Source organism: Anabrus simplex, chromosome 3 (genome assembly GCF_040414725.1).
Source record: "Anabrus simplex isolate iqAnaSimp1 chromosome 3, ASM4041472v1, whole genome shotgun sequence".
Lineage (NCBI taxonomy): Eukaryota > Metazoa > Arthropoda > Insecta > Orthoptera > Tettigoniidae > Anabrus > Anabrus simplex.
In genome coordinates, this window is record NC_090267.1 from 437,923,511 (window position 1) to 437,939,861 (window position 16,351).

At 36.2% G+C, this 16,351-nt stretch overlaps 1 protein-coding gene across 1 annotated transcript in view; it reads right to left on the reverse strand.

Annotated features, from left to right (window-relative positions):
* Positions 1 to 4,283: 4,283 nt before the first annotated feature.
* Sclp (leucine rich repeat containing protein 20 sclp) overlaps positions 4,284 to 16,351 on the reverse strand; it is a 45,367-nt gene continuing 33,299 nt past the window's right edge. Inside the window, exons 2-4 of the mRNA XM_067143495.2 lie at positions 12,880 to 13,023; positions 9,128 to 9,295; positions 4,284 to 7,967 (exon numbers count right to left, since the gene is read on the reverse strand). Coding sequence (XP_066999596.1) covers positions 7,804 to 7,967; positions 9,128 to 9,295; positions 12,880 to 13,023 — 476 coding nt within the window. The 3' untranslated portion in view covers positions 4,284 to 7,803. The remainder of the gene's footprint in view (positions 7,968 to 9,127; positions 9,296 to 12,879; positions 13,024 to 16,351) is intronic.

The window sequence follows — 16,351 nt, forward strand, 5'->3', positions numbered from 1 at the left end:
CGAGCCCTCAATGCCATATGGAAAGACGAAAGGATACCTGAAGATCAAAATCTCTTTATTTGCAAATGAGGTGTCTACCTCGGTGGCAAATGGTACACTAAAATACATTATTGTCAAGCACTAAATTTTAAATTAACAGGAGACGAATAAAATTTTCCTAGAATACAATATTATACAATTTACGCTAATAATTTTTTCTATTAAACACACACATCATCCTTAATAAATTTATATTGTTTACAAAATTCTACTTATAATATCTTACAAACATAGTCAACTCATATACAGTACGGTATGTGAAATTACTTCTAATAATACTATACAACTGGTATAAGATTAAAATTTACATAGCATTTATTTACATATTTATATTTTACCCATTTTGGAACCTAAGTAGCATAACGACCTGCTGCGTCTTAACCAGAGCCCCTTTTGCCACCACTTTTCAGAGTTCCTGAAGGGCCTTCACAGCTACCGTAGTGGTCCCAGGGCCCTCGAAGTCCCCACTGTACTTCACCCCTACAGGCAGTCCCCTACTTGGGCTGTTCAAACTCCTTAGACCAGGGGATGGAATTAATTTAATCACACACATTTATTATTTACAATATCCTGCACTGGTCGAATGCCCTCTAACATTTAATTTATTATCTCTGTTGTTGTTTATTCTCTTCTTGAATATCTGTACAGATTTTGGAAAAGGATCAAACACTACCCCTGGTAAACTGTTCCACTCCTTCACGCCCTTCCCAATGAAAGAAAATTTACCCCAATCGCTTCTGCTAAAATTCCTTCTAATTTTGTACTTGTGGTCAGTTCTACCAATATAATTATTTTCCAACCGAAGCCTCTCACGGATATCTCCCCATGCTTCTTCTCCTGTATAGGCTCTATATAATCCTATAAGTCTACTTTTCTCCCTTCTCTTACTTAAAGTTTCCCACCCAAGTTCCTTTAACATTTCTGATACACTACTCTTTCTCCTGAAATCCCCTGTTACAAACCTTGCTGCTTTCCTCTGCACACCATCTAGTTCTTTTATTAGATAGGCAACAAGGAAGCATTGTACCATTGTTCAAAAACGGAAATAGGAAGAAATGTGAAAATTATAGAGGAATAACCCTATTATCACAGGGGCTAAAAATAATGGAGAAAGTCATAGACAAAAGACTGAGGGATAAAACAGAAACACACTTAGAGGAAGAACAATATGGCTTTAGACCTAATAGACCTTCCACTTTTCCTGCTCCATTACTTCCGCCACATCCAATCCAAATCCTTCCAAATCTGACATCCACTTTCTTCTCGGTCTGGATATTTACAGTGTGAATGATAATGGAAAAATATCTGGAAAGGAACAAGAAATCATCTTCGTATTTTTGGATTTGGAAAAAGCTTATGATACAGTTAAGAGAAAACATGTAATAAGTGCCTATGGAAAAGGAATGTACCAAAATCATTAATTAACAAGATAAAAATGTTGTTTCATGAGAGTAAAAGCAGTGTACAAGTGGGGTGTGGTGACTCTGAAACATTTTATACAAGAAAAGGTCTCAAACAAGGAAGTGTGCTGTTGCCATTTTTGTTTATTATATTGATGGATGAATTCATAAAACGTATAAAACAGAGTATCAGTAGTGATGAAATGAATTCTTTGGTAATTGCAGATGATGTGGTGATTTGGGGAAAGGGAGAAAAGGAAGTACAAAGGAGACTGGACATTTGGAATGAAAATCTGAAGGAGTTTCAAAAGGTAATTAGCAAAAAGAAAACTGTAGTCATGCACTGTGGAAAAGAGAAGCCAAGTGAACATAGACGGAGAACGGTTAGAGAATGTAGAACAGTTTACATATCTGGGTAGCATTATTAATGGAAATAATAAAATTAACCCCGAGATTAATAACAGACTAAGTAAAGGTACAACATTTGATCAAGTCAGAGAGCTTTTATGGGATGACAAAGTACCCAAGAGAACGAAATTAACATTATATAAACAGTATTTCATACCAGTTGTAACATACAGACTAGAAATGCTGGTAACTAATAAGATAGTAAGATCTTAGCAGTAGAAATTAAATTTTTAAGAACATTGATTAAAAAGACAAGAAGAGATAGAATTCAAAATATTAAAATCAGAGAAGAGCTAAATATAGAACCGTTAGTACAGAAGATACAGAAAGCAAGACTGCGATGGTTTGGGCATGTAAAAGGAACGGGTACCAAGAAGGGAATTGGAAAGAGAAGTTAAGGGAAAGAGGCCAGTTGGAAGACCGAGAAGAAAGTGGATGGATCAGATTTGGAAGGACATTAGAGAAGCTGGATTGGATGTGGTGGATTTCTCAAAATTACTTCAAAATATTTTTTGATGCATTTATCATTAATGCAAAAAAAATCATGCCTCTGTCCATGGCTTATAGCTGGAAACCACTATTAATTATACCAAATAAAAAAATTACAATAAGATTTTAAGAGAGTTAAAAGAGAAGCTCTTAAAATAAAAATTTGCTTTGTCTCCTTTTGTTAATATTTTATTCTCCAGAACAACATTAAGTGGTCGCAGAGACCTTGCATCCATGTTACTGTTACAGATGATATTATTATTATTAACAATCATATGGCCTCATCTACCATGTGCAGGCATTTTCATTTAATACCATCTGGCTGCTTACTCATCAATTTTGATGTTTCGTTTTACTCTAGGCTTACTAGATGGGAGAATAAATTGAATATCTGTTGGGTGTCTGTGGCTGAGTTTTAATTAATTTTGTCGAGTGAACACCAAATGTGTCACCAGAGATCTTTTACATTCCTATTTCCTATTCCTATTTCATGGCCTATCAGGCAACAGTTTTTGTAAAACATACCAAGTCTCTCATGATGCATTGACACTGCCTGTGGCTCCAAACAGCCTACACAGTGGCCTCCATTATATACACTAGCCATGCACCTTAGTAGGTATGTTAGTTACCAACTGATAAGCCCAAATTGACACACTGGGGCAAAACGCTGGCAACCAAGAAAGAATGAATTAGTTGGAAAATGTATAATGTCCAATAACAGACCATTTATGTTGGAATTATGACGTGGAGAATTGAATGGACATTTTTCCGCCCTTCAAAACTCCCAATTACTTCTGCTAGGTTTGAAGGGGATCTGGAGGCTGACACAATGGTCCACAGAGGTAGCTACGAACAATAATAATAATAATACTGAGCAAGTGGCCATGTGGTTTGAGTCACGTAACTATCAGCTTGCATTTGGGAGATAGTGGGTTTGAACCCTACTGTCGGCAGCCCTGAAGATGGTTTTCTGTGGGTTTTCCATTTTCACACCAGGCAAATGCTGGGCCTGTACTTTAAACGTTATTGGCTTTACGTCCCATTAACTACTTTTTCAGTTTTCGGAGACGCCGAGGTGCCAGAATTTTGTCCCGCAGGAATTCTTTTACGTGGCAGTAAATCTATTGACACGAGGCTGACGTATTTGAGCACCTTCAAATACCATCAGACTGAGCCAGGATTGAACCTGCCAAGTTGGGGTCAGAAGGCCAGCGCCTGAACCGTCTGAGCCACTCAGCCTGGCCATGTACCTTAATTAAGGCCACAGTCGCTTCCTTCCCACTCTTAACCCTTTCCTATCCCATCATCACCATAAGACCTATCAGTGTCAGTAAGACATAAAGCAAATTGTAATTGTGATAATAAAAATAATATGCCATTTAGGCTGCCTGCACATCAGTTTCGATGTTCTGTTTTACTTTACCAGATAGCGGGGTAAACTGGTTCTCTGTTGGATAATCTATGGCTGAGTTGCAATCAATTGTGTCAGGTAAACACAAAATGTGGAGTGCCGAATTGACTTATTTCTGCCCTTTAAATATCCGACCACCTCTGCTGTATTTGATTCCACAATCTTGGATCTGGAGGCTGTCACTCATACCCTTCATCAACACACCTGTGACCACTCATTCAGTAACTCCCAATTTACAACTGTCACTGTGCCAAGCTTCTGATTTACTGACTTGTGCACCTGTGCACAATCTATCAGTGTGGTGATGAAGTATTGGATACGGAAGTTGGAGTGAACTCAGTGCCTTTGTTTCTAACTGATAAAACAGGGAAAATTACGCTTTGACTTACTTCTGAGGGTAAAGGAAATGTTGGGATGTTTGGGGAATGTTACATGGTATAATGCAATATCAAAAATGGTTGTTTAGTTGTGAAAAAAATTAAGGAATAGCTGGTTTTCGCCTGGTATTGAAGACATGAGAAATAATAAAAACAAGATATTACACAGATCATTATTTATTACAACACCATCTTTAAATTATTCAGTAGAATACAAACACACTCATCAATACAGTTTATATTGTTCCATAGTAAAAAAATAAAATCAACTAGCTTTGGCAATTATTATAATTATAATACACATCTGGAAAGCTTCAAAAGAAAACAATGCCTTTGTGGGATTGAGCAAAAGGAGAAATTCAACAGCTGTTTGGATCATATTTTTTATCTTTGTGTTGAACGTTGTCACACACATGAATGAAAATGTGTGGAGAATAATGATTGCAGGGATTTTAATGACTGTCTTCTCTGGGATTGTTTTTAATACATGGAAGAGTCAAATAGTGGTATTGTGAACGTAATTCTTTTAATACAAGAGTGTTAAGTAAAGCAATTTTTGAATTTAGCTGTCATTTTAAACTCTTGTTCTTTTTATTAATAACAATTAATGGTTTGAAATATTAAATATCTAGTTTATGATTCCAAGCTTCATGAAATACCATAAAAATCCTATTTGAGGTCCATAAAACCAAAGCTGTCGAGAAGTTGGATAGTTTAAAAATGTACTGGTAACTAGATTTTTGTACTCTTTGATATTAATATACTATACTCTAACCAAATCAAACTCATCCTGAATGAACATTCCTCTCAGAAAAAATTCAGACATTTGTTTTGAGTGAATTCTTGCTGGTACCATAGGAACTATAATGCCATTCACATATCTGAGCAAGTGGTAACTCCTTATATTTACAATTAATGATTTTTAATTTTTAACACTGTTAACATGAAAGAGCCTGACATAGCTCTTCTCACATTGTCCATAACAATATTAATCTCAATTGTGTTTAATACTGTAGCCTATATCATACAGTTGCATTATGCATTTGATGAGTGAGGGATTTTCCCTTCTTCGTATGATACATGGACTAGTCATAATGTAAATACAATACAAATACTGATCCATCAATAAAATTATCAGCATAATACTGCCAGGACACACCACATTGAATACTACTTTAGATGGTATTTTTTATTTTGCATAAAACTTCATAAAATTATGTTAAACAAGAAGATAATTTTGCTAAAAAATGCAATGAGAACTGAAGATGTTTATGTGTTGCAAATGGACTAAAATATTTGTTTGTATATGCGTATGTTTAGCTGTAGTTTAATTATTCAGAGTAAGCTACTGACATAGCTACTTCCTCCCTTCACTACCATATTCCAGACTTTAAAAATTAGACTAGCCAGAAACATGCAATAAATACTTGTTCATTTATAAGCTAATAACGTGTGCTGCCACTTTTATCATATGCTACTCTCCCCCTTTCCTACAACAATCTATCACAAGAGTTAATGGAGTTACATAGCATAAACTAGCAATTAAGATCCTTTGTTGAAAATTGTATTATCATGCATTCTTGGTACAATTTTCAAATTGTTTATATTTTCTTAGTGACAAGCTCCTGGTCTTTACATCCTGTTCATTCATATTATTCCTCATTGTAAAGTAAATAAAAGATTAATTGCAAAACCACATTTCTTATGCATTTTATTTGATGCCAGATGTCAATATATCTTACAATATAATAATACTTTCCTCTGGTGACTGGACAATTGTCCTGTTAAAATGTTTTATTAGTAATGAAAGGAAAAATCACATTTTCATAAGGTCACCAACCATTATGTATTAATCTTGCACATGTACGCTATGATATCAGTTACAGCACTTCACGATATCCATGAATATACTTTTTTTTAACCATACAATGAATGTACTCTTCTGTGGCATTGCTAGCAATAGATGGAATTTTGTTTTTATAAACAATGATAAATTATATTGTACTTCAATGATTAATTTTATTATTCTTGAGGTAATCTATTTTTAAGTAGGTACTTTATATTGTATGATCCAATATACAGACTGCTCCTGCAAATACTTAACTCAAAAAATATAGGAATTTTCATTAATATAGTAGAAGTTCAGTATAACGCGGTCTGATAGACTGCAGATTTGGATATAACACAGAATAAAGAAACCAGTTAAATCTCAATAAGTATTTCTTTTCCTTGGCTCTCAGTCTTCAGTCATTTCGCTATGCTGTAGCTTGGCATTTTTGTTGTCAGCTCAAATTATTAACCATAAGGAGACAGTACAGTATGATTACAATATTAGTCCTGAGGGCTGTAGAACTGTATTCCTGGTATTTCACAGACTCAACCACACATAAACAATTATCTGAGCTGACCAGTGTCTTGAGAAGGTGTGGTATCCAACTGATGAGCCCATGCCACACTGGGGCGAAATACTGGTAATTTAAATGACGATTGAGTTCCCTGAATTTTATTTAATTATCTGAGCTATTTACAGCTTTTACATTATTTTAAATAATTCTTATAAAAGCATTCAGTGGTTTGGCTTTGAGTTCACTGCACATGTCATGATGTTGCAGAAAAGGAAAGCATATTCTGTTGGTGATAAACTCAAGAATGGAAAGTCAAAGGCAAGTTTAACACACGAGTGTGGCATCCCAGAAGGAACCATTTGAGGGTGAATGAAGGATGAAGAAAAACTTAGAAGTTTCATACACAAAGTTGAAAGTGAATTCGGATTACAAAGAAAAAGAAAGACTAAAGTAGGAGAATGTCTCTTTACAGCTGATTTTTAATCAAACAAAGTGAAGTGAAGATGTATTACTGTCAGGACTAGCTCAAGCTGCAAAATTTCATGATGATTTACATGGTAACAATGACTTGTATGTGTCTGATGGATACTTTGCATAGTGGAAATGTCATTGTGATATTAGTAAGGTGAGCATTAAAGGGGAAACACACAGTCACGTGACGTAACTTACATATGTGCATTGTGGTGTAATTTTTTTTCACATTCTCCCGCTCCATATTTGTCCCACCACAGTTATACTATAACACAGGGGTGAAGTATGTCTGATGTCTGCCAACAACCACGTTATATCGGGCTTCTACTGATCTCCATCATTCTTGCAGTTACTAAACACTATAATTTCTAATTGTTTTGATTTAAATTTGATTACAGTGCCTGAATTCTTTGAGCAGTTTTGTAATTTTTTGATCTTTACACTGGACTTGACTTTCTCCTTATTTGTACAACCCCATCTGAGTAACCTGGAAAGGTGCTTGTCAACCACTGAGGTGCTCAAGTTTAGTCCCGCAACGTGCATGTGCTTCCTCTCCTCACCCATACTGGGCATCAAGAATAAGTTAGTTCTGGATGATTGTTGGTAGCTCACGTAACAAAACAACAAGTCAATATATTCTCTCACAATCAAACTAATTCTCAGACATCTGAGAATAGTCAAAGCTAAGTGAAAATAAGTACTTTAAGATATATATATATATACAACAGTTCTCTCAGAGAACTTAATTAGAATCACTCTCAGTCACGTTACTGAAGTGGAACACTTGTGGAAAGTCTGCCGCACAGTGTCTCTAACCAGAGCAAAAATAGCACTGGCCTTGCACTTAAATGTCATAAAGTCCACTAGACTGTAAGATCTTCCCAGTCTTCACGTTCCCTAACACTGAGCCTCACTCGTATTGTGGAAATAGCCGAGAGAGCGTCGTGGCAGCGGGGTGTTAGAGGATTCTCCTGGAGATCTACTTCTCGCAGTGATGGGGCTTCCTGCAACCGCTCCACTTCGACATCTGAAAAGTTAGATAAAATTTATATTAAATATGAATTCCTAGTCATGATGTCAGAAGGAAGATTTATAAGGGTGAGTCAAATGGAAACCTTTAAAAAAAAATGCAATTTATTTCCACCAATACTGATACTTTTTTTCTATCCAAGCACAATCCTACAATCTCTTGCAAGTATTTATTGAATAGGATTGGAGAACAACAGCAACCTTGTGTAACACTTCTGCCAATCTTGCTGTCTTGTGACATCTCATTTCCTAATCTACATTCTTGCTTTTTTGTTCATGAACAAATTCTTTGTCAGGCTTCTTTATTTCCAGTCCACTCCTTTTGTCCTCAAAATCTCTGTCAGCTTATCCCACTGCACTCTGACATATTCAAACAAATGCTTAGGCTGTACCTTAATCAAGGCATCAGCTGCTTCCATCCCAATCCCAGCTCTTTCCCATCTGAGCATCATCTAAAATATATCTGTATTAGAGCAGTAGGTACACACAGAAATTAACCTTTTGAGTCAAGATTTCTTTATCAAAGGAAAGCAGCCTCATTTGGTCATATCTTCTGAAATGAGAACTGCAGCCTGATACAACTGACCATAGAAGGAAAGATAGGGAAATGCGAACATACGCAGAAAAGATTTTCCTGGTCTCTGAACTTCTGACAGTGATTCAACATATATGATATGGCAACCCTGATAAAGGAAATATAAAATTCTCTATGATAGTCCCTAACCTTCTATGAGCAGATGACATTAGAAGAACAAGTGCTTGTCAAATATCTTAAAATCTTTGTTGGAGGAAAGGAAGCTGATACTGATACCACATCAAGAATAAATTTGTGCTGTTATGAATGATCAAATATTCCAAGCACCGAACAATAAAGTGTAGTTCAGTACACATCAATAAGTTTAGTGCTTTTCTATGATATTCTGAACCTCAAACAGGGATTTAGACATAAAGCTTGACTGAAGGAAAAATCCTCATATAAAGGAAAAACTTAGTACCATAGTCTCATCATATCATGGCCCCTGTTTTTGTAATGTTGATAATCCTGGTTTTTTCCCCCCTCAAAATTACAATCACATTTGGTAGTGATGCAATATAATCCTGTTCTGCAATGACTGAAGTTGGGTTTCTTTAGCTACACTAATAATGAGGGATACTCACCTACAATATGGTTGCTGTTAGCAGTGAGGTGGGTCAGTTTGGGCATCTTGTATACGACATTAGGTAGTGCAATGTAGGCATTGTGGGAGATGTCCAACCTTTCCAACTCTGCCAGATCTGCCAACTCATCAGGGAGTTTGCTCATCTGGTTATGAGAGAGATTCAGGTCTGAAAAAACATAGAGCCATATAAATATGTTTATTTAGGTACCTTTGCTTTTCAATCATTTTTGCTAATGGTAAAGGAATATTCACTTAAACTCCCTGATTTCTTTCTTTCTTACTACATACTTGGTTTCTAACCATACAATTACAGTATCAGAGAAAGGAACTTAGCAAGCTATTCTGAATACTAGTAAAAAGAAACACAGTTTTGTATAAACCGCAGTTTCTCAATCTAGATAATTTCCCTGCCGGATATATCTCTCACAGCCTTTCCACTAATTAATTACACTCATAAATAGGTCTGATTACACTGCAATTTATACACTCCCTATAGTCACTTTGGTCTTTAGCATCCCATATAACTGTTCCCAGTTTTTTTCCAAATTTATATCATAAGAATGGTGTGGGAACACACTTAATACTGTGCATGATGGGAATTTTTTGTATTGGCTGTAGAAGTACAAAACAAACCGGTGATGCATATAAAAGACGAATTTTGGAGATATCAAGTCCTATGTTTATTGTTCCAAAGAGAATTCTGCTGAATCTTTCCACAGATACCGTATATATGACAATTCAGTGCATAGTAAAACCTCCATAACTTGATTCTCAAGGAAAGGGAAACATGCTTCAATTTATTGAGGTTTCAAGTACAATATCAAGGCTTAAGTTTAAAAATGAAATAAAATAAGATGCTATTTATTAGCATTACACATAAAATTTCAATAACTGTATAGAACACTGGTATTTTTCAGGGAGTCATTCTCATATTTAATAAAATTTACAGTACTTCAAAAATCCTTTATTGTTAATATTTTTTGAGAGTCCACCGTCGATTCTGTTACTAATTTGATTTATAGAGGTTCGGATCGATAAAATTCTATTTATGAAACTCTCATTGCCTTGACTTCGAATGTCAGAGGTTCTGATTGAATTATAAAGATTAAATTTATGCTTTATATCTTCCAAAAGATTCCATTTTTCTATTATTCTTTCTTGGAATGTTCGAGGCTTTTGTTCGGGAGCGGAAGAGAATAGACTAAAATATCTCAGCTGAAAAAGTTTAATATTTGGGAACAAATATTAAGAAATTCGATTAATTCGATGCCAATTTCAACTACACTACTTGATGATTTGAATTATCTTACTAAGATGAAGGCAAGTAATAAAATCCAAGACGAATTGATGGTAAATTTGCAGGATGAAGTTGAGATTAATGAAAAATACTCGTCAATTAATTAAATAAATTTAATTGTCATGTTTACAGGAAATGTTCTCCAGTGCTATGTATCGACAGGTTCCATGACCTATCATTCCACAGTTCCAATTTACATTTCATTAAGTGAAATTTTAATTCATTTTCTGATTCACTGTAGAACCTCAACAGCACAAAATTCGTAATAGATATTTAATTTTAATTACATTAAAATTTATCCTGCGGTAGACATCGTTCGTCTTATGTGCAACAATAAGTGTTTTGTCGGAATGTGTACGAAAGACCTACCGGTACCGTACCTGAAAGATAGAATGAACGAAAGATTAAATGGTATTGAATTTAAAGTTAAGGCGCAGTTCAATTCGTGTGATAGTATATAGAATCAGAGGTGACATGGCGCAACCTCCAAGATCTCTGCCAAGTCGTGCGCAAATCCTCGTGTGCACGAAGAAATGCGCAGTAGCGGGCTATTTCTGGAGAATAACAAACACCAGGTCGTACCGAACTTCCTCAGGAAATGTGCGACATGCGAGAACTTATAACCCAAATTTACCTCATATTTCTACCGAGATCTATTGCGTCAGTTGATGATCATCTTGGATGGTGCTCACAGAAGAACGATTGCACAATGCGGTACCGTACTCGAATAGGTAGGCTATGTTTGTCCAGTCCTTCCAAAATCTAGTCACAGATGTGACAATAATCAGAAACTGCAACAAACTTAATTGTCACCTTCCAGTTGCTTCAGGAGGACATGCCAATGCCAATATCGTGAAGAATTGCTGCATTGGTCTTCCGAAGAAATAGGTGCAGTACCGTAGTTCTCTTAGATGTAGATTTTCTCAATGGCCAGCTGGAAAATTGCTGATCACGCGACCTTAATCCTGCTGCTTAGAGATTTACGTAAAGAGCGAATTCTGAGTACTTGCGGTGTGGAAACAAAAGAAGGCGGTGTTCACTCGCGTTTTAAATAGTGCTCTCAAGTAAGCAAACAACAAACAGCTCTAAGTAGTAACATATTGCCTCTGCCTACGCGTGGTGTCAGCATACCCGTATGAAGGTTGCGGGCGGCACTTTTAAACTCATTTTATAATGGGAATCTGGCCGTTACACACAATCGCAAGTATTATTCAATGGAGCTGATGACCGAAAACTAATAATGCCCCTAATACTTGGCAGACAAACTCTTTCAGTTTTTTCCGTAGTTTCCTTTTAATTTTGAAAACACACCATTATGGCATTTCCTTACAGATACTAACATTTAGTTCATACATCGTAGTGACATTTCTTCTAGATACTTCTCCCCATCTGGTTACTTCCATCTGGAAAGACTGTTCCCTTTTCATCCCATTGAGGATACGGCTAATTCGAGCAGTCGCCTTTCCATCTTCCTTTACGGAGCTGAAACGTGGGATGTCAACACATCTCACGAAAAGAGAGATACATTCGAAATGTGATGTAAGAGACTAATGCTATGAATTTCGTTGTGGACAGAACGAATGTGTCTATTTTACAGGAACTGTAAGTCGAGAGTTATTCTTAGCATAAATCCGCAACGTAAACTACAGTTGGTCTCAATGTCCGTTGAAGAGGAAGAAATAGGAAAACCTTATGATCTTCGGCCATATTCCTGGAAAAAAACTTCATGGTATAACAGATGATGAGATAAAGAGTGTCACTGGCCGTGGATTGCAGTTAATTTTGCTAACAGGAAAGCACAAGAAAGAAGAGCGTGGAGGTTCTTCACGAAGAGTGTCATAGAGTATCGCGAATCTCAGAAATAAAGAGAACGACCGGAAGTTCTCTCTCACGTGCCTGAATAGAGCTATTTGGTGCACTAGGAGCACACCATGGCCATTTCATGAAAATAACTATAAGTAGTTAAAAATCCGCAAAAGACCCCAACTGTGTCAATCTGGAGATTTCTAAAAGAAAATCATAGTCATACCATAATATTTTCAATTCAAAACGTCTAGAACGTTGTTTACTCTGTTCCTCTACACAATAAATCCAGCAACTGCCTCCTAGCTACAAATATATGTTTATTTTAAACAACTACCGTATAATATCAGTTTGGGTTGAGAGTCATCTTTGGCCATTAGCACTGTATTCTTGTATTGATGAAGTACGTTTGACAATATGTGTTACTGTGAAGTAACAATTATAAATGGAATGACTGTACTTGGAGCTGTTATTGAAAGATGAGCACTGGACAAATAAAATGGTACAATTCTAAACACTTCCGGGAGAGATCTTGTCAAAAACCACGCACTGGACAGGCAAGAGTGTGATTCACTAATTGGATTGTAATTTTTGGCGTTGTTGGATTTTGAATGCTATAAATAATATTTTAACTATAAACCATATCTCACCTGTGATAAGAGAGAATTTGACGGCGAACTTGGGAGGAATCTTGGTGATGACATTGCTGGAGAGATTGCAGCCTTTGAGTGCTGTGTGGCGCATGAGGTGATAAACTGCATCTGGGACTTGCATCAACTGGCACTCCGACAGATCTGAAAGGATAAAGTGGATAAAAGGGTAAAATGAAGTACCTCCTCGATTCTAGTTTTGTATACCAGAGAGGCAAATAGCATAGCTCCATTCCTATAAAAAAAATTATTTGACATAAGTTTGAACTTTGTCCTTGGTCCAACGATTTAGTCGGAAAATTTAGTTTGCGGCGAGGGTCATCCTTGACCATTAGCCCTGTATTCGTGTACTGGTAAAGTACATGTGACAATTTTTTTGTGTTGTTATGAAGTAAGGATGATAACTGCAACTACTGTATTTGGAGTTGTTATTGAAAGATGAGCACTGGAAAAAAATGGTAAAATTCTAAAAATTCTTTTGGAGAGATCTTGTCAAAGACTACGCACTGGACAGGTAAAATTGCTTCATTTATACATCATCAACCTCACCTATACGACTAATCGTATTAAGGGACGATGAAATACACCAAGTGACAAAGAGGTCAGACTACGAAGATAATGATGGTTATACTGTGAAAGTATGCTGTAATCTACCGTGAGTCTATTTGCTAAGAGATTAACAACTAAGTAGGACGCGTGCTGAATTTCGTTAAAGGTCAAAAACAAAGACTGAATTTCTTTCTGAAGTAGCAATGTAAAGGTTTCTTTACTTCTCCCAGAATCACTCAGTAGTTAATTAAAAAGTAACACTGTACTATATACTTTAAAGTGGATGTAAAACTCGCAGACAGGCTGTTCATATAATGATACGCCACTTATTGTCAACCTTGTAACGAAAGTGTTTGTTAACAAGCCGACAGTTAAAAGTTTGCTGGCCCCTCAAACATTTTCAGATCGTGGCAATCTTGAGTATTATTTACCCCAAGTTATTACCACGCCCACTCCAGGATAGCGTCGAGATCACACTTTATTTCTAGTTCTGGCGAATCTTTCTCAATCCTAGACCTTGGTAACTACGTTAACTGATTGCTTTCGGAAATTAATTAAATTAATACAGTTTCTCTACGAGAAATTCGCACAATCTACATTTTTTATATTTCCACACAAATGCCTAAAAAACTGCTAAAAGTTTTATCACAGCAATGTACTTATGTTCATGGTCTATATTTGATTGGAAGCATCGAACATTCTTTTCTCCAAAAATAGTACTCCACATCTGTCGTGTTCTTTATACAATAAGTAACATCCACAAATACAATGTTTGCAGATACAATTGGATGAGGTGTTATTATTTACAGTGGTGTTCGAAGGTTATTTACTTATGCTTATCGATGGCACCGATTACTTTGTATCTTCAACCTTCATGAATGGATGATTCATGTAGCCTAAATAATGAAGTAACAGTGCATTACTGTATTCCCATCGAGTTTTGGTTACTATATCTTCATAATGAAAGTTACTTCCGGCAGAATACCATCAAAGGGCGACTTAAGTCTATACAGTATAGATAACATACAAAATATGTACCAGATAGAATATCAGAATTTCCTTCGGGAAAGTGTTTTTTATATTAAAAAACCGTTCCCAGAATTGTTGTAGACCACTAGACTGAATTGCTCGAGTGATTTCGATAACAAACTGAAGTCTTTGTCCAATAAAAACATATTAATTAACGCAATCGATAGCAAACTGATTTGTCCGATAAAAACATATTAATTAACGCAGAGAGATTAAGAATTATATTATTATTGATTTAAGCCCACTAAGGAGCGCTGATGACTAGTTCTTCCTCGATGCTCTTCTTTATTCCCAATATATCTTGAGTTCTGCTGATAATTTCTCCTTTCTCTCCTGTGAAAGGGGCTTCCAACTTCTAGGGTCTCTGGGTGGTGGGGTCCAAGACTGATCATAAGCCTGGAAAGTCAGGGAAGAATTATTCGACCCAGGGACAAGACGACTTCCGGCTGCTATTCTGAACGTGAGTTAGTACTTATTCATATTCTTTTATTGTTTCAGGAGGCGTCGATGTGGCGAAATTTTGTCTCGCAGGTGTTATTTTATGTACCGCTAATATATCGACACGAGGCTGACGTATTTGACCACTTTAAATACCACTGGACTGAGCCAAGATCGAACCCAATAACTTGGGCTCAGAAGACCAGCGCTTCTCTTGGCTGAGGGTGAGTTCTCCCTGGTGTATTTTTCCTCGCGAACTCCATGCATATGCTGTGATAAAATCTTAAGCCTAGGCACTGAAATACAGTAGTATAGGACATAGTTTTCCGACCGATGGCACAGGCGTAAACCTCCTCCCCCCACCGACCACTACTCCCAGGGGTACGAAAATAGTAAATGGTAATGGTGAATAAAGACGAAGTTTACAAATTAAATCCGCGAAAATTAGAGGAACTGCAGAACAACATAAAAGAAGAAATATCCAAGATTTAAATTAAATTATTTGATATGAAGGTATACTTCTTTCTGTGTTATGACTATTGTAAAATATTGAGGCCTACTTTGTGTTGTAATTTTCCGTTCTCAACTCAAACCTCATTTCTTCTATTTTACTTTAAAATAGGCGCTGTACAAATGTATCAGTATTTAGAAAAGTAGTACAATTTATAGATCACGGTTTAAAAAGGATGCACAAGAGTGAGATGGCATAGGTTAGACCTATCACTTTCTACACATACCGGTATACCATTAAAGATAATTATCTAAAATAAAACAATAACAACTACTACTACTACACATATTTATCTGTTAAAGATAAACAGGACTATTCTTTCTTCTGGTTTTCCTTGTTTGAATTCATAACGTAAAAATGAGCACATCTCAATTAAAACCTTGTATAATACTTGGGTTCACAATGTGTTTGAACACTTTCAAGACACAAAAGGATTAACGAATACAATGCCTCAAGGCTTTCACAAGGAATGAGATAATAGGCTACAGTAATCAGATTGTTTGTGATACGCTCGGCAGTTCTCACTCCACGAATAACTACTAATTACGTGTATATAAAAAGTGAAACTACACCCCCTACACAAGTACTAGGAGGTACAGGAACTTGAGTGGAATGTGTAAAGTAAGCATACATTTCTTGTTGAAATTGTTACAGAAACCATGTGTCAATCTATTACTATCATTGATGAAACATCAGAGGCACTATCCAACTTCTATACACTCATTCCTTTCCATACAAATGTCATTATGTGAGCGATACCCTGTGTTAGCTTTTCCGCTTAGCATTCTTCTTAACCAGGAAGGCATGCCATCGTAATGGTAGCCGTTAAGATTTTATTTTTATTTTTAAGAATTTGCTTTACGTCGCACCGAAACAAAGAGGCCTTATGACGACGATGGGATAGGAAAGGACTGGTCGTGGGAAGGAAGCAGCCGTGACCTTAAT